Below are 18258 nucleotides of genomic sequence, written 5' to 3' on the forward strand. Positions count from 1 at the left end.
CCCAGGCTGACCAGGCCTCTTCTCTAAGAGCAATGAGCCCACCCCAGGCTGACCAGGCCTCTTCTCTGGAGGCAGTGAGCCCACCCCAGGCCGACCTGGTCCCTCCTCTAGAAGCAATGAACCCACCCCAGGCTGAACAGGCCCCTCCTCTAGAAGCAATGAGCCCACCCCAGGCTGACCAGGCCTCTTCTCTAAGAGCAATGAACCCACGCCAGGCCGACCTGGTCCCTCCCCAGGCTGACCAGGCCTCTTCTCTAGAGGCGGTGGGCCCACCCCAGGCTGACTTGGCCCGTCCTCTGGAAGTGAAAAGCTCGCCCTAGGAAGATCTGGCAATGTCCATGGTGAATGCACCTCTAAAACCATAGTATAACATGAACCCTAGCAACCAAGCACCCCACCTTTAATTGCTGAAGCAGGCCCCAGAACTGACACTCATAACCAACCTTCAGCCCACCCTGGAATACTGTTTTACTCTGCATTCTTTCTTATTCCCAGTGATAACTAGAATTTCAAATTTCTTTCATGGAACTCAATTCTACTTTTGGGGGGAGTCCTAGATTGTTCTCTGTGATTTATCCTGATGCTGATCCCAGGCTGGAGGTATAACCCTGGATTCCAGGTCCTCTCTTTTGCCTTGGGCCTTTCCTGACATGCTACTCTTGGGAGGGACAAGGACATATCCTCCCTTGAATATGGTTCAAATAAAGAGTGCAGGGTCATCTCTGTGTTTTCTGTCCTTAGTCGGTCTCCAGTGACAGAAGATGGTGGGGGAGGAGTGAGGGGTGGGGGTGGGGATGAAGGGTGGGAGAGGCGCAGTAGAAGCTTGGTTGTGGGTTTACCAGTGAACTCCACTGGATTTCACAGTGGTGTAGGCTGAGAACCTGGGATCCTATACAGGAACCTTCAAACTAAACACACTAGGGGCATTGAAACTGACCAAAGATGGAGGTGAGAAAGGAAATTCTAGGTCTCAGAAAGACTTCAGTTTAGTGACAAGCCAGGATCCTGAGATGTGAGGGGAGGAGGGAGCCTGAATTCTGGGTTTGAAGAAGGGGAGCTGAAGCCTAGATTCTTAGGTTTGAGAGAGGAGGGACCTGGCTCCCAGATTTTTCTGAGTCTGAGGGAGAAGGGAGTCGGAAGGAGGAGGGGTATGGATCCAGGGCACCTTGGTTGATCCAGCTGGAGCTCTGCACACGCCTCCCTCACACCCTGTTATCTCTCCTCCTGGGCAGGGGAGGAGACAGCAGTATATTTAGTCTTTGTCCTCAACCCTTATCTCAGTGTCCTCAGTGAGGCTTGAGCAGCCCAGAGGGGACCCAACATCTAGAGACCTCCAAGGTCACCGGGGACACCCCTGTAGGACCCTCCAGGAATCTTCCATCCCCTTCTCTGCCTCTGGAGAGCAGCATGGCGGAGTAAGTGAATCTTGGTAACCTTGGATGACTGGATGGGGAACAAGGAACAGTCTTTGGGATCCATACGAAGGTTCACCTAGGTCGGATACTCGTCCTCAGAAGGTAGGCGGCAAGGGTGGTTGGATTTCCGGGTGGAAATAAGGTAAGAATTTAGGAACCAGACTCCTGGAGTCCGAGAGAGTGGAAGCTGATAACCCCAACAGGGGGATCACTGTAAATCATTGCCTCTGCACGGTTTCTCTCCCTTCAGGAGCAGCGATGCGGTGAGCGCTGTGAGCTAAGAAGTGGGGTAGGGAACCCTCGGCCCAGAGTGGGCGCGGAAGGGAGGAACTGAAGCGCGGCTGGCGGGGAAGCCTGCAGCTCTAGGTGAGGGTACCGGGAAGGACTGGGTGGGAGGGTCTGGGTAGTGATGTAGTCTGCTTCACTTCCAGGCTGGGGAGTCCCAGCCGGCGCCCGTCCCTGTCCGACGCCGCTCCTCTGCCAACTACCGAGCCTACGCCACGGAGCCACACGCCAAGGTGGAGCGGGACCCTAAAGGGCGGGGCCACCGCTGGGCGGGGCTCCTGGGTTCAGAATCTTCTGGGACCTCGGGAAGGGGCGGCACCAAGGCCTTGGAAACGGGTAGCATCACTTTGGTGACGGGCGGAGCCCGGCGGATCCGGTGCAGGTTAGGGTTGGTGACGGCTGTCTGTAGGAGGAACTCCGCTGCCTCTGCAGGCTTAGGCCGGAGCGTGGGGAGCGGGGATGGATAGGCAGTATGTAGCTCTAGTCAGAGCCCAAGACTGGTGGATAGGATCGAGGGACTTGGCTTCCGGTGGACTCAGCGTTCTGGTTGAAGAACGGATGAGCCAAGTGGGCATGCACTCTGCTAGGTGGTGGTGCCCTGCAGCCCCGCCCAATGTCCGCTTGGGACCTCTCACTGACCTTTCTCCATATCACCCCGCAGAAAAAATCTAAAATCTCCGCCTCCAGAAAACTTCAACTGAAGGTGAGGATGAGCTGGGAGGGGTAGAGCCTTGGTGGGCGGAGCATTGGAGGCGTGGTTTTATTTCTGAGTGTGTCATTCCCTGACACACACAAACACACAAATGCACAAACACGTGCTTGTATATTCTGTCTCTGAAAGATGAAGGGAATTTTTTTTTCTTATGCTTTTGGAAACGCTGTTGTCTGTTCCGACCATTCCGCAGACTCTGATGCTGCAGATTGCAAAGCAGGAAATGGAGCGTGAGGCAGAGGAGCGGCGTGGAGAGAAGGGGCGCGTTCTGAGCACTCGATGCCAGCCTTTGGAACTGGATGGGCTGGGCTTTGAAGAGCTTCAGGTATCCGCTCTTAAAGCAGATTCCTGCCGAACCTGGGACCCGAAGTTCCTCATCTCTGGCCTGGCATCCTTGGGTGTGAGGAGCACGAGCACCAACCATCTCCCATTTTGCTCCTGACCTGCAAGCCTTATGCCAAACAATACAGATAACCCTACAGTTTCAAAACTTAGTGTATTTCTCCAGTCTTTATCTGCCAGGTTTCAGAATTCTTGGCTCCTGGTGCATTTAAGTTCCCTGGAGTTCAGATTCTAATGTCACGTTCTTTCAGCCCCTCCTCTCTCAGAGTCCAGACCCCAGCACTCCTCTCTCAAACTCAGAGGTCCAGGCCCCAGCCCTCCTCCCTCAGACCAGGGAACCCAATCTCCAGCCTCCCTTTCAATATACATGTGTTCCTTCATCAGGACTTATGTCGCCAGCTTCATGCTCAGGTGGACAAAGTGGATGAAGAGAGATACGATGTGGAAGCAAAAGTCACCAAGAACATCACTGAGGTGGGAAGCTTGGGAAAGTCTAGGCACCTTCACAGTAGACTGAGGTTCCCAGGACTGTGGCTTCAGGCTGAGGGCTATGGCTGTTTGTGCTCGAGATAACTCTGAGCAGAAAGCAGACAGTGGCCAAGAAGGTTTCATCAGAGAGACAACACATGCAAGGCAGATACTGGGTAGCATAAATAGGCTGGTGGAATGTGTGATTGGAGCACTGAGTAGCAGTAAATGAGTTGAACCCCAGGTCAGGGAGTCACCATCTGCACATTGTTGTGCCGAGTTGTGTTAGAAGCTTTGATTGGCCAGTCTGGGGAATATCGGGAAGAGTTGCAGGTTGGAGGCGTTAACCTGGAGCCAGAGCTGGAAGAGAGGACAGAGCTTAGATGCTGAAAGCAAAACAGGGATGAGGGGAATTGTAGGTTAGAATTGTTGTGCTAGAAAGGTGCAGAGGGAAGCAGGGTTCCCCATGGTCACCCCCAGATCGCAGATCTGACCCAGAAGATCTATGACCTGCGTGGCAAGTTCAAGCGTCCCACCCTGCGAAGAGTGAGGATCTCTGCGGATGCCATGATGCAAGCGCTTCTGGGGACCCGGGCCAAGGAGTCCTTGGACCTGAGGGCCCACCTCAAACAAGTGAAGAAGGAGGACATTGAGAAGGTGAGTGTGGGCTAGGGTGAGGAAGGAAGATGGTCTGAGCAGCCACCGCCATGAGGTTATCAGAGAGCTGATGTGCTTGGGGTTCTAGTGAGAAGCAGCTGATAAAGGGAACTCAAGAAGTCAAAGGGAAGACAGTGCGTTAGGGAGAGAGTAGGTACAAGGAGTAGGAAGTGCAAAGAGACTGGAGGTGCATGGGGAGATGGAATACATGTGGAGGCAGGAAGTACATGTGGAGGCAGGAAGTACATGGGAGGGACAGAAGTGCCTGGGGGTGACTGGAGGTACATGGGGAGAATGGAGGAGAATGGGGAGATGGGAAGTGCTTGCAGAAAGTTTGCCAGATTGTCTGAGGGGACGAGAAGCACTTTAGAACCAGATTCTTGGATAGGCTTCCAGCATAGAATGGTCTAGCAAGCTAGAGGCCAGATAGAGGATATTCAGGGGAGAGAGGCCAGAAAGAGTCCTTAACCTTTGACCTTTCACCTCCAGGAAAACCGGGAGGTGGGAGACTGGCGCAAGAACATTGATGCACTAAGTGGAATGGAGGGCCGCAAGAAAAAGTTTGAGGGCTGAGCACATGGCTCTCACACTTTGCTCTGAGGATGTCCCTGAGGAATAAACCTCTCTACATTGGAAGTGACTATGTGTCTGCTACCCTGGGGCTTAGGCATGAGAAAGATGGGGGAAATGAGGGTTGGGTGTCTCCCAAAGCCATATGGGGGGTATAGTCATAGGCAAGTTTCTAACATGAAGTAGTCTCTTCTACAGAGGGCATAGAACATGCTAAATCCACAGAGAAACATGCTAGTGGACCCCAAAGGTGGCTCTGGGGTTAAGAGCTCTGGATGTTTTTCCAGAGGATCCAGGTTTGACTCCCAGCACCCACATGACAACTCACAACTATATATAACTCTAGTTCTAAGGGATCCTATGCCCTCTTCAGGCCTCTGCTCAGAAAAGCAAAGTATCTATGCATATTAAAATTTTTTAATTAAAAATAAAAATTTTAAAGGGTCAAGAACCCCCCCCCCCCATATAGATATATTCACAGTGAGGCAGACAGATGATGGAGACCCTGTAAGAGACAGAATCAGAAAACTAAGCCAAGTGGGGCATTGCTTTAAATGCAGCACTCAGGATGCAGAGGCAGGTGGAGGCTAGCCTCGTCTACATACTAGATTCCAGGACAGCCAGAGATACAGAGACCCTGTCTCAGAACCAAACTCAAACCAAAACCAACCAACCAATCAACCAACCAACCAACCAATCAACCAACCAACCAACCAACCAACTAACAAAACGAAATAAAACAAAACAAAACAAAAAACAAAAAAAAAAACAACCCAACCCACCCCTCCCCCACAGAAACCGAATACTAAAGAGAGGTGGGAGCAGAGAGAGACTCAGAAGATGAAGAAAGATAAGCACATAGTTTAGACACAGAGAGGCAGAGCCAAAATAATACAGAAACAACTACAGATGAATATACAAAGATTCCCCCAGAAACACACAAGGACAAAAACATGAAGAAGCTATGTTAATCCCAGCACGGGAAGTTCTAGGCTAGTCCAGCCTGAGTTCTAGGCTAGCATGGGCTACATGGAACCTGCTATGTAGGACATCTATCATTCCTTCTTTCATTTCAAATATTTTATCCTCCCTCCCCTGCAACAAAAGAAAACAAAGACTATGCAGAATTTCACAGCAGTCCAGATGAGAGAGAGAGAGACACACACAGAGAGATCAAACCCAAGAGGAGAAGAGAAAGCTGGGAACACCCACAGAAACAAATCCACAAATGGAGAGCAGAAGGCACGGGAGGGGGGCAAGGAAGCCTACTTTCGGGTGCTGGCTTCCCTAGAGTTCAAGGTCATGGCTTGGCTGGGAAGGGGGGTGGGAGGATACTAAAAAAGATCTGTGTCAGGTGGAGTGAGGAGGGGCTGGGAGGGTAAGGCTCTTCAGCCTGACACCCCATCCTCTCCCTCCTCCCCACACCTGTTTCCCAGCTTTAGCAGCCTGTTGTCACCATGGTGGAATCCTGGTGGCAGACAAAGGAGTGGGGGTGGGGAGGGGGAGACAGTTGGACAAAGAGAGGGAAGAGATGGAGAAATAGAAAAAAAGGACACAAACCATGCAGGTGGAAGCCAGAGGCAGAGGCTATAGGAGAAGTTTGAGAAAAGCCACACAGAAGTAGAAGCGGGAAGCCTCGCTTAGGCTTGCCCCCCCCCATTTTTCATTAAGCCCCCTTTCCTGTACTGTTTCCAGTCTTGGGAACTCCAAGGCACTAGGTTATTGTTGATGCTCTAAGAGAGCTTGTGGGGTGTCCTGACCTAGCCTAGACTCTAGGGTATTGCTGATGGAATCTAACAGGAATCTTGAAGCAGATGGCAGGTGTTGGACCCCAAAACTGGAGCCAGAGGGGGCAGAGGAGGCTCTGAGCATGGGGGATGGTTTCTGCACAGAGGAATCCTCACTCCCTCCTCCAGCCTGGGGCGGGGCCCAGCATCCAGCTATAAACCCAGGGGGTGCGTCATTGTCCTCAGAAGCTCCAGACTCCTGCAGCACCTGTGGATCCAGCCTTAGGTAACAGGGCTCTGAGCTCTTCACACTGATATCTTTGGGGAGTGGGCAGGACAGGAGTGGAACCATGTATGACAATAGGGGCAGAATCTCCTCCTCTTTGTTCTCCTCTTCCTCTTCCTCCTCATCTCTTCTTCCTTCTTTGAGACAGAGTCTCATTTTATAACTCAGGCCGGCCTTGAGTTGGCAGCAATCTTTCTGCCTCCTGAGTGTGAGATTGTAGGCAGCAGCAACCCAGCTAAGACTGAGCCTTTGGGAGGACTTGAGGTGGTAAGGGTGAAGGGGTAGGATTTGTGGTTTACAGAATCTGCGGGGTGCTCTTCTTAACACTGTAGAGGAAGTATTCAGAAGGCAAAGGCATGTAGCTCTCTATGAGTTCAAGTCCAGCCTGGTTTACAAAGAGTTCTGGGCTAGTCAGGGCTAAGTAGTCATACTGTCTCAAAACAAAGCAAACAACAAAACTGCAGGAGTTTCAGAGGCTGGAGGAATTTCAGAAGAGGAACTGAAGAGAGACTCAGAATCTAGAGGCTTAAGGCCAGCCTAAGAAACAGACTGAGGCCCTGTCTTGGAAAACAAAGAGATAAACAACCATTAGGAATGGTGGCACCGTTATGCAGGGTACTGTGAAAGGGACCACGAAGTTTGGGAATCTGGTCTTATTTAAGAATTTTATACTTTCAGTCTTCCATCTGGGGTCAGTAGGCTTGTGATTGAACACTCTGGGAGGCAGAAGAATCAGGACTTCAAGGTTATCCTTGGTTACATAGTTCAAGGCTTGCTAGCTTATGTTCTATGAGACCCTGTCTCAACACCACCCTTCAACCACTCCTCCCACACACACAAAATCCATACATGTTCTAGTCTGAATTGGGCACTCAGCCCAGGAGGCACTAAGATTTCTTGGTCGGTCTTACATAACAGGGGCATAAAGTTTAGATCTCAGAACCCGTGGGACTGAGCTTTGAAGCTCTCAACCTGGGGACCTCCAGCCCTGGAGAAGGAGAGTTTGGGGGAGGTAGTTAAGGTCTTTAAGGGTCAGAGTGAAGCTGCTCTTGATACACTCACACCTTGCGGAATGTAGGTGAAAGGGAAAAGAGGGACATGAGGGGAGGAATCCCAGGAAGCAAGGGGGCTATGGTAGGAGAGGAGCAGTGGTGGTAGGGAGCCCCACTTCTCCAGTTCCTTATTGGGAAATGTCCTCTGTTTTTCTGTCTGTGACATTCCCCCAAAATAGCACTGGGGTGGGGCAGCTATTGTCTTAAATCTTGTCCCTTTTCCAATATCTCCTAATCCCTACTGGGATCAGGTTCTCACGGACCTGTCACAGGACAAAAGGAGACAGCTGGGGGTGGGGGCGGGGTATGCAGGCTTGGTGTAGGACTGGGGCCTTGTCTCAATGGTCTGGTCTCATCTGCATCCCAGCCTTCCCTGCTCTGACCCAGGGGTCCAGACTCCATCACACCAGCCCTCTTCCTCAGGACCTACGACCTACAGCACTCAGCCTCCTCTCTCTGGCCTGCAGGTCACTCCAGGATGTCAGACACTGAAGAACAAGAATATGAGTGAGTGATGTCATCTGGCAGGGTTGGGGACTTGCAATGTGGAGAGATCATCCTATCCCAAGATGTCTAACTGTCTTCTCTTCCCCCTCTCTCCTTGTCCCTGTCTCTAGGGAGCAGGTGGAAGGTAAGTGGTGAGTGAGCCAACCTGGCTTGGAGGAAGCTGGCTCCTTGAGGGGAAGTGGATCAGTTCAGCACCACTTAGGGGCAGGGATGCGGGTGGGATGTTCTGAAGCTGTTCCCAGGAAACCCCAGGCAGCAGGTGGAAATAATCCCTGTTCCATCTGCAGCTGGAGCACAGCTGGAGGGTCATCTTGTTAAACCCAGTCTTCTACCCAGGACCAGGGCTTGGACCCCAGGTCTGAGGGAGGAGGACTGGAGCCTGGACTCCTAGGTCTGAGGGAGAAGGCTGAGGCCTGAAACTCCAGATCTGAGGGAGGAGGGCTGATCTGGGTATGAGATGGGGAGGACTAGGTCTAATCCCTGAGTCTCTGGTACACATTCGATGCTCCAGAGTCCTAATGTCTTTTGTGTGTTTCCCAACTCCTTCCAGATGAGGAAGCAGTGGAGGAAGAGGAAGGTGAGGCTTGAATCCCACAGGTTCTAGTAGGCCTTGGGGTGGGTGTGGGGAAAAGACATTTGGGCTGGAAGATCCTGGGTCCACTTTTTAACAGCATCTCGCTTCTCTCCCCATCCTTCTGTGCTCCTGTGTGGCTGCCCCTCCCTGCACCTCCCAATCCTCGCTTCTCCTCCTGCCCCTCCCAGCCCCCGAGGAGCCGGAGCCAGTGGCAGAGCGAGGTAACCATAGCTTCTTCGCTTCTCGGGATTGATTCGGGGTGTCTGGGGACCCCGATATCATCAGGTCCGCAATCCATCATCACCCTGGATCCTGGATAACCGGCCCGGCTCACCCTGATCCTTTAAGCTCCTAGGGCTCTGCGCCCTCTGGTGGCCGTGAAGGGAAAATGTCTTGTGTATCTTTAATCCTATTCCCTTCCTTAAAGGGAACGGTTCGTGCAAGCCTTCGTCCAATCTTGGAAGAATGCTTACTAGAAAAGTTGAGTGTTGGTGGAGAGGTGCCCCATCTCCTCTCCTTTTGGCCCCTGACCATGTATGCTATATTTCTCCCCTATATACATTCAAAGGTTGGGGCCTGAACTTTTTAATCTTACATGATGTTTTTGTTTTGTTTTTGAGACAGGATCTCACTTAGCCCAGCTGGCATCAAATTTGCAGTAACCTTCCTGCCTCAGCCTCCCGAGTGCTGGGATTACAGGTGTTCACCACCGTGCTCAGTTTTTTGTTTTTTGTTTTTCCCCCTGAGACAGTCTCCACTTGTAGTTTAAACTCGCCTGAAACTCAATAATATCCTAGGTTGGCCTTGAACTCATAGCAATTCTCCTGCCTCAGCCTTCCAAAGGCTAAGATTACAGGCATGAGCTAAGAGGAACTTGAAGTTTAGGGTACCAGTCAGAAGTGAGGATCTGTGTCCCAAAGTAACAGAGAACTAGGGACAGAGTCTAGAGGTCCCTGAAGAGAAGCAACGGAGTCCCTTTCATTGCTGGGTAGGATAGGGAAGGCAGGATGCCAGGAAGATATACTTGTTGGCAGTCCAGGAGTGTGGTCTCTTTGGCTTTCAGAAGCTGGGGAGGAGGTGTCCCCACACCAGTGCAGAATGTATATCTGATGCGAGTGATCTTCTTCCTCCCTTTTGTCCACCTCAACTTCCTTTCCCTCTCCTAATGTCCCTACCCCTACCCCCGCACTAGACTTTCGGGTCTTCCCAGGGTTTCCTCTTAAGGGTGCCAATTCTCTCTGAACCCAGCTCTTGCTAATTATCTTTTTGTATCTCCCCATTGCCACCAGAAGAAGAGCGCCCCAAGCCCAGGTGAGGTGCTACAGGGTGGGTGCGGGTCATAAGCCTGTCCTCCCATACTCCCCCTCCTGGAGAGTCAGGGCACCCAAAAGGCAGAGAAATGAGGGCTTGCAACAGGCAAGGTTAATTCTTACAGCATAAAGCTCAGGATCTCCATGGTGAAACAGGTCAGATTCAACAATAAGAGCCTAGGTTCTAGAATGGCACGTCAGGAGCTCGAGTGTGTGTGTGTGTGTGTGTGTTGTGTGTGTTGTGTGTGCGTGTGTGTGTTAGCCCAAAGCCAATCAAGGAAGGCTTCCTGAGGAAGGTGATACCTGGACCCTGATGGATAGAGACCTTGCTAGTTGAGGGAGGGCATTGGGCACATAGTAGGCAAGGAAAGCCATTTCCTACACGCAAAGTTAGTGGTTACATAAAACCCAGTCTGGGTGCAGAACCGGGTCACTGTGAGAATATGGCGAAGCCAGAGAGGCCAGTGCAGGTTGTGAAAGCTCACTGAGCTAAGAGCAGGCCTGGGGTAGTGATGTTGGAGCCAGGTCTTAGAGCCCCTAGGAGGAAGAAACACTCCCAGAGAGGTTCCAGGCTAACAGACCAGAGTGAGGGGGGTAGAGAGCTGCCAGGGAAGGGAGGGAGGAAGGACTCGAGGGCAGTGTCCAAGGGTTTCCAGGATTGACAACAAATGGAAGGTCGAGACTCCAAGTGGATGAACCGGACATATGAACAATTCAGGAAAGTCTCTGTCTCCTTGGGTCTCGGGAAAGAGTGTGAGCCTGGCACAGTGTCATGCACCCTCAGTACAGTAGGCGTGGTCATTCCAAAGGCAGCATCTGTTTGCTGATCTTTAGTCACAGCTGTTAACAGCAGTGGTAGGTGTCCTGCGCACGGCCCTTGTCTTATAGAGCCAGCAGCACGGCACTAACACAGCTGCGTAACATAAGTTACTTAGGGAAGATAAATCTCCAAAGTTTATGGAACTCAGCATGCAGGAGCCCTGGGCTCCATCCTTACCCTTGAAATAAAACTTTCAGGGCTGGAGAGGTGGCTCAGTGGTTAAGAATACCGGCTACTCTTCCAGAAGACCTGGGTTCAGTTCCTGGTTCCCACGTGATGGCTCACAAACTCTGTAACTCCAGTTCCAAGGATCTATCCCTTTTCTGGCCTTTGTGGGCACGTGGCCATATACATGTTACACAGGCAGCAGGCAAAGCCTCATACATACACAGAAAATAAAAGAAAAAGGGTTAAAAAGAAAGCAAAGTATCTACTTTTAAATGTTAAGACAGTTTTTATTTATTTTGTGTGTGAGTGTGAGAGCGCAAAGCTGTGTGTGCATGGCGCCAGTGTGGGTTCAGAGGGTGACTTACAGCGGCCAGTTCCCTCTTTCTACCACGTGGATCCCAGGGAATGGGACTCAGATCCTCAGGCTTAGGCGCTTGGCCTTTGCTTGCTGAGCTATCCCTGCCTGCTTTTAATGCAGAAAAGTCAACCCATGGCCTTATATGTTTGAGACAAGTGCTCCATCTTCAGTCACATTTCCAGCCCCTCACTGGGGAATTCTAGGCAGGGGTTCTATCACTGAGCCACACCCTAGTCCTGTTTTTACTTTTTATTTTGAGGCAGGGTCTCATAAGTTTCTGGGGATGGCTTTAGAGTCCCTCTAGGGAAGGCAGGCCTTGAACTTGCCTCAGACTCCGAAGCAGCTAGGATGACAGGTTTGTGCCACCAGGCCCTGCCCATTTATTTTATTTTTTTACTAGTTGTCAAAACAGGCAAAACAGTCTTAAATGTTTTATTCAACCAACAAATTCAGACTGAGTATGTCTCTGACTTTGGTCTCCACACAGCCTCAGGGGGCAGCTGTCACTTTGAACAGCATGTGGCAAGGTAGATGAGGGAGGACAGCCTGCTGACGATCTCTATCCATTTCTGTCTACACAGCCGTCCTGTGGTGCCTCCTTTGATCCCCCCGAAGATTCCAGAAGGGGAGCGTGTGGATTTTGATGTAAGTGACAGGTGTCCTACCCCAGACGCAGCTGCAGGATCCTTGGCGCCTTGAGCTCATTCCAACAGGTGCCCCTCTTTGCTCCCTTCTTTAAAAGCCTGGATTTATGCCAGTGCCCTGTTGTCAGCAAGGAATGCTTTGCTGACTTCTGCTGGAAGCCATCCCAGCTGGCTGTCAATCATCACCTGGGGCTGGGAGGGGCGCCTCTAGGGCCCGGTCCGGTGGCCTCATGGGCTCCCTCTTCAGGACATCCACCGGAAGCGCATGGAGAAAGACTTACTGGAGCTGCAGACGCTCATCGATGTACACTTTGAACAGAGGAAAAAGGAGGAGGAGGAGCTCATTGCGCTAAAAGACCGCATTGTGAGCGGGGAAGGCTGGGTTTTCCAGTCCCGTACAACCCCCACCCCACGCCCCGCTTCCCTCCCTTTGTTCAGTGCTTTGGGGTCTCTGGGAGAAACAGTGGGGACATTGTGTGGCTGCACTCCCATGTATATTTCTGCCAGGCATGGAGGCTGAGGCAGGAAGATTGCCACGAGTTCGAGGCCAGCCTGGGCTATATGAGACCGTCACAAAAAAGGAATAAAATGAAACAAACCATACTTATTTTGCTTGCTGCCTACTGGGGGAGGGGCTAGCCTCCGAACCCCTCTCCCAATCGTCCTCCCTTCTACCCTAGGAGAGGCGTCGCGCAGAGAGAGCTGAGCAGCAGCGCTTCAGAACGGAAAAGGAGCGAGAGCGCCAGGCCAAGCTGGCGGTGGGTGTCTATAGAAGAATTCTTCATTTCCCATGTGTGACATTCCTGCAGCTCTCAGAAAGTCCCTGTTGTGTATAGTATAGGGATTTTTCTATTGGAGGGATATATAAATAAAGTCTACTGTTATGATCACAGTGCTCGAGAAGCGGAGGCAGGAGGATTTCTGTGAATTTGAGGCTATATATGAAGTTAAAGAGTGGATCCCTCCGCGGTGGCCACAACAGTAACTCATCTTGGCTCTGAGCAGTCAACTGCCCAGGCTACGGTCTGTAGGGCCACATGGGGCGAACCCCTTTGTTCTCACAGGAAGAGAAGATGCGGAAGGAGGAGGAGGAAGCGAAGAAGCGAGCAGAGGATGACGCCAAAAAGAAGAAGGTTCTGTCCAACATGGGGGCTCATTTTGGGGGTTACCTGGTCAAGGTGAGTTTAGCCTGTGGAAGACTGGGGTCTGCGTTTACTAGGAGGGAAGGGAGACTTCAGAGTGCTGGTCCTGAGGAGGAGGACTGAGCCTGGACCCCATTCAGGGGCCGCTGTCACTTTAGATAACTTGTTGAGTAGGTGAGGGAGGCCATGTGCTGGTTGACTCTATTCCTCTTCTGTCCATAAAGCCTTCTGGTGGTGTCTGGGTGTACGGGTAGAAGACTGGGGCCTGTACTCTTGTGTCTGAGGGAGGAGGGCTGCAGGATGGATCCCTGCGATCCTTGCGACCCCTGCGTCTGAGGGATGAGGGCTGGGGGTTGGACACCTGGGTATAAGGCAGGAGGCCTGAGGCTGGACTCCTTGCATCTGGTGGAAGCACTGCCCTTGACTGAGGGGCCCTGAGTGGATTTAGCCCCCAGGTTCCAGCACTGGTTTGGGATTCCTCCCCCTCCAGGCAGAACAGAAGCGTGGGAAGCGGCAAACTGGTCGGGAGATGAAGCTCAGGATCCTGTCTGAGAGGAAGAAGCCCCTGAACATCGACTACCTTGGGGAGGATCAGCTTCGGTAGGTGCCGAGGACAATACTCTGGATCTGAGCCTTGGTGCTGGGTTACTTCAGGCAACTGGCACTTCTTTTCTGGGCCACTGTGGCTTTCTCTGTTCAAAATGTCACTCAGATGCAAGCTGTTCTGTGGCTGGCATGGCCTGTACATCTGGCATCCATGGTGCATTTAGGGGGAATTGTAGCATTCAGGAGGTGGAGGCAGGTACATCAGAAGTCCAAGGTCATCCTCTGCTGTGTATTGAGTTGGAGGCCACACTTGGGTTATAGGAGATCCTGTCTCAGAAACCAAAACTAAATACACACACACACACACACACACACACACACACACACACACACACACTAAAAACCAAACAGCTTCACTCTAGGGCTCTCAGCCATCACTTTCTTCTCTCCTTAGGGAGTCCTCCACTCCAGAAAGAAATGCAGCCTCCTATCTTTTGTTTGTTTGTTTGTTTGAGACAGGGTTTCTCTGTGTAGCCCTGGCTGTCCTGGACTTGCTTTGCAGACCAGGCTGGCCTCAGACTCCCAGAGATCTGCCTGGCTCTGCCTCCCTGAGTGCCAGGATTACAGGAATGCACTACCACGCCTGACTCAGGCTCCTATCTTAACAAGAGTGTATCAACTACACCAAACCCAAAGGGACTTGCTGCATGGCTGGGGGCAGGTACTCAACCTTTCTGGATCTCACTGCATCTCAGTCCTTCTCTTCCTGCCAGCGAGAAGGCCCAGGAGCTGTCAGAATGGATTCACCAGCTGGAATCAGAGAAATTTGACCTGATGGAGAAATTGAAGCAACAGAAATACGAGGTGGGCCATGCGTCTTCTGGGGCCCAGGCTGGGTGACGGGGCCAGGCAGGGCTGCGGCTGGGCATCCACTCCAACCTGGCTCCCTGCTCCACAGATCAATGTGCTCTACAACCGCATTAGCCATGCCCAGAAATTGTAAGTGCCCCGCCTCCACATAAGGCCCTTCTGCTCCATCTGCCAGCCCTCCTCTCCCCCACTCCGTTCCTCCCTCCCCGCCCCCACTCTGTCCCACCTTCTGGGGCTTCTGCACACAGCTGCCCTTTCGGCATCTTCTGTCTTTGTCCTTTGCTCCCTGAGACGTCCTTTTTGTATTTGTTCTTGTGGGCTTATTTATGTGTATTTCTTTGTTTAATTTATTTATTGTTTCGAGACAAAGCCTTACTTTGTAGTCCAGGCTGGCCTGGAACTCACTATGTAGCCCAGGCTGGCTTTGAACATGTAAATCTCAAGTCAGTGCAATGCTGGGATGATTGACATAGCTTACCACTCCTGACATTTTTGTTGATCTGTTTATTTTTATGGCAAGGTTTCACAGAGCCCAGACTCACTAGGTAGCTGAGGCTGGCCTTGAACTCCTGATCCTCTGGCTTTAGCCTCCTGAGTGCTGGGCTTATTGGCCTATCCTACAAATCTCTTGTTCTTCCTTATCAGCTCTTAGGTTTCAGTCTCCCTCCATCTCTCCTTCCCTCCACCTCTTTCTTTTGGGGAGTATATTTTTTTTACACATTTTTGCATCATATTTGTGTGTGGACGCATGCATGTGTGTATCTTTGTGTATGCTCCTGTGAGTGAGTGTGTGAGTGTGTGTATTATGTGTGTATGTATATGTGTGTATATGGGTGTGTGTGTTTTGAGTGTGTGTGTGTGTGTATTCTGTGTGTATGTATATGTGTGTATATGGGTGTGTGTGTTTTGAGTGTGTGTGTGTGTATTATGTGTGTATGTATATGTGTGAGTATATGTGTATATGGTTGCGTGTGCGTGTGTGTTTGAGTATGTGTGTATTTAGGTGTGTGAGTGAGTGTGTGTGAGTGTGGTATATGTGTGTGTGCCCACGGAAACCAGAAGGTTTGGACCTACTGGGGCTGAGCTACAGGTGGTTGTGCATCATCCAGCATGGCGAGTGTGCACAGAGGCCGACTTGGAAGACTTGGTTTTCTCTTTCTATCATGTGGGTCCCAGAGATGAAACTCAGTCCTTAGGTTTGGCTGCAAGCACCTTTACTTGTTGAGCCATCTCACCGGCCCTCCTTTTTCCTATCTCTTTGTTCCTCTCGCTCCTGCCTGTTTTCCTCCTCTTTATTTCTTATTATTAAGACAAGATCTCTGGTAAGCCAAAATGACGTAGAATTTCATTTTTGTTGAGGCTGTCTTTGAACTTCTGACATTTGCCGGCTTCCACCTTTCAAGTACACAGACTACAGAATCATCATGCCTGGCCTTTTTTTTTTTTTTTTTTAAGATATCCTTGCTGCAAATCCCAGGTCATCCTCAAACCCTGGGTGATCCTGCTCTGTCCTCCTCAGGGCTGAGATTTCTGTGTGTCCCATCATGCCCAGGCTTCTCGCAGCTTCCTGCTCAGCCTCTTTCTTTTCCTAGTCTTTTCTGTGCTGTTCTAGTCCTCAAGTCCTGCTGCATGTCACCACCTTCAGGTTCCCCTTCCTTCACCCTCAAGTTCTTTACTCATAAGTTTGCATGAGCTCTCTGAACTAACTCAAGAAAGTCAACTCCTACCTGGCCCCAACCACTTACTGGGCATTATCTGAAAGGGCACACAACAGGGGCATGGCCCAGTGGTAGAACCCCTGCCTAGAATCCCCCAGGGAGAAGCTAGGGGTGGGCTCAGTGGTAGAATACTTACTTAGCATATGTGAGGGCCTGACTCAGTGTTCAGTACTGCAAAAAATGACACAGCCCTGCTGCCCTTGCTCTCGTCTTCCTTTGGGTGGGGGTGAGTATTTGGTAGACTTCCTGAATTTTAAAGGCACTGTGTTAAGCTTATCTTGGAGGCACAGAGCCTCTTCCTGACTCCACCTTCTTCTCCCACAGCCGAAAGGGGGCTGGGAAGGGTCGAGTTGGAGGCCGCTGGAAGTGAGACTACCTGGACATGTCCCACTGTATGGAGCCCAGGAGCCACTGGAGCGTGTCCCATCTGTGACTAAAAATAAAGGCTCCCAGGCATCGGCTTGAGTTCTTCAGGGTTGTTATTGTGAGTGGTTGGCTGTGTGGGTTGACTGACATCTCCACGTTGTTGTCTGGGAGAATAGTCTACTGCCATTAAAGAAATTTCAAGTTCACGGCTAGAAGCATAGCTTGTCAGCACTCAAGAGACCCTGGGTTAAATCTCCAGTTCTGCTTAAACTAGATATGGTGACTGACTGTTATCCCAGCATTTTGGAGGTGGAGACAGGAGGATCAGGATTTCAAGGTCATCCTTGGCTACACAGTGAGTTCCAGACCATCCTGGGCTACATGAGACCCTGTCTCAAAAAATAATGACAACCTAAGGGTGGTGGCACATGCCTTTAATCCCAGCACTGGGGAGATGGCGGTATGTGCATCTCTGAGTGTGAGGCCAGCCTACTTACAGAGTGACTCCAGGACAGCCAGGAATAGGTAGAGAAACTCTGTCCTGAAAACAAAAACAAAAACAAACAAAACCAAACCAATACAAAACAAAAAACAAAAACCAAACCAAGCAAGCAAATAAAAAAATAAATGAATGACAATAAGCAAGTATGCTAGGAAAGGGGGAGAATGAGAAGCCAGTGGCAGGAAGAGGACTGGTACATAAATGAACATATAAGTTATGATTCTAGGGCCCAGCAGTGTGTTTCACCAATCTTTGTGAGCTGGGTTGAACTGGATCCCCAGGACCCACACGGTGGAAGGAGAGAAATCATGCCTGTAAGTTGTCCTTTGACCTCTCCGTGTGTTGGCGTACATGATCATAAATGTACAAATGAATATAATAATTAACAAAAGAGATGTGGTTCTGGAGCAGGAGAGATGGCTCTCGAGGGTTAAAAGTTCTAGCTGCTCTTCTAGAGGACTCAAGTTCAATTCCCAGCATCCATGTCAGATGGCCCCACAATAGGTTGTACCTCCACCTACAGGAGAGCCAATGCCCTTTGATGGTGTACCTGTGCACCTGCACGAAATTCATAATAAATCTTTAAAAAAGTAATGTGATTTTAGAGGTTGGGACTGAGCTCTCACTAATGATTGCAGTGTCTGGAGAACGGGTTTCTTTTTGTTCCTTAGTTGGAGGTATCATTTCAGAGGACACAACCTTTCAGGAGACTAATAATCTCAAGATATGCTTCTTGTCAATGGGTGTTTGGAGACCCAGTGTCGGTGTAATGGTAGTCACAGACAGGCCAGCCATAGGTGTCCCTGTAAAACTAATTGCCTAATTTAAAATGTTTGTGTAAGAGAATTAACCCTTTTAAGAACAGTTTTAAACAACACATCAGAGGGCTGGGTGTGTGGGGGCATATAACCCCAGAACTTGAGAGATGGGGACAATAGCCAGACCGAAACTGCCTCTCAGTAGTCTTACCCCTGCCTGTGCACTGGCGTAGCCCCTGTTTTGTGGATAATTTTATAAAGTGGTGTAGTTTTTTAAAGCGCTATTATGTGTCTTAGTAAGGTGTGCATACATGCCATGGTCAAGGGGTGGAAATTAGAAGACAGGTTTTGGAGTCAGTGCTCTCTTTCCTTGTGGGTCCCAAGGGTGGAAATATCCGACTTCATGCCTTGGAGAGGACTGATGTGTGTGTGTGCTGTTTGTGTGTGTATGGTTGTGGGGT

At 50.6% G+C, this 18258-nt stretch overlaps 2 protein-coding genes across 6 annotated transcripts; both read left to right on the plus strand.

The window, feature by feature from the left end:
• Positions 1–32: 32 nt before the first annotated feature.
• On the plus strand, positions 33–4510 carry Tnni3 (troponin I3, cardiac type). The gene is made up of 9 exons (XM_055595618.1): positions 33–291; positions 1460–1517; positions 1666–1678; positions 1847–1933; positions 2362–2403; positions 2606–2737; positions 3139–3228; positions 3703–3879; positions 4369–4510. The coding sequence occupies exons 1-9, from the start codon at positions 33–35 to the stop codon at positions 4450–4452; spliced, it is 942 nt and encodes a 313-aa protein (XP_055451593.1). The 3' UTR covers positions 4453–4510.
• Positions 4511–7992: 3482 nt separating this feature from the next.
• Positions 7993–16552, plus strand: Tnnt1 (troponin T1, slow skeletal type). Of its 5 annotated transcripts, none has more exons than XM_055595595.1 (13): positions 7993–8021; positions 8264–8280; positions 8572–8598; positions 8784–8816; positions 9885–9906; positions 11833–11896; positions 12143–12259; positions 12576–12653; positions 12960–13073; positions 13528–13637; positions 14357–14447; positions 14542–14582; positions 16496–16552. In XM_055595595.1, the coding sequence occupies exons 1-13, from the start codon at positions 7993–7995 to the stop codon at positions 16539–16541; spliced, it is 789 nt and encodes a 262-aa protein (XP_055451570.1). In that variant the 3' UTR covers positions 16542–16552. The 5 variants fall into 5 exon arrangements, with proteins under 5 accessions (XP_055451570.1, XP_055451571.1, XP_055451572.1 ...); XM_055595596.1 differs by having other exon boundaries at positions 9888–9906; XM_055595597.1 differs by lacking the exon at positions 8784–8816.
• The last annotated feature ends 1706 nt before the right edge of the window (positions 16553–18258 follow it).

Source organism: Psammomys obesus, unplaced genomic scaffold (assembly GCF_907164565.1).
Source record: "Psammomys obesus unplaced genomic scaffold, mPsaObe1.curated_primary_1811, whole genome shotgun sequence".
NCBI classification, from domain to species: Eukaryota; Metazoa; Chordata; class Mammalia; order Rodentia; family Muridae; genus Psammomys; species Psammomys obesus.

Bases quoted from the DNA above. Each gene is read 5' to 3' on its own strand.
- Tnni3 (XM_055595618.1), top strand. From the start codon at position 33: ATGAGCCCACCCCAGGCTGACCAGGCCTCTTCTCTGGAGGCAGTGAGC. The intron at 292-1,459 runs GTCCTCTGGAAG...ATGGGGAACAAG, and splicing joins ACCCCAGGCTGACTTGGCCC to GAACAGTCTTTGGGATCCAT. The intron at 2,404-2,605 runs GTGAGGATGAGC...ACCATTCCGCAG, and splicing joins CCAGAAAACTTCAACTGAAG to ACTCTGATGCTGCAGATTGC.
- Tnnt1 (XM_055595595.1), top strand. From the start codon at position 7,993: ATGTCAGACACTGAAGAACAAGAATATGA. The intron at 8,599-8,783 runs GTGAGGCTTGAA...TGCCCCTCCCAG, and splicing joins AGCAGTGGAGGAAGAGGAAG to CCCCCGAGGAGCCGGAGCCA. The intron at 14,583-16,495 runs GTAAGTGCCCCG...CTTCTCCCACAG, and splicing joins ATTAGCCATGCCCAGAAATT to CCGAAAGGGGGCTGGGAAGG.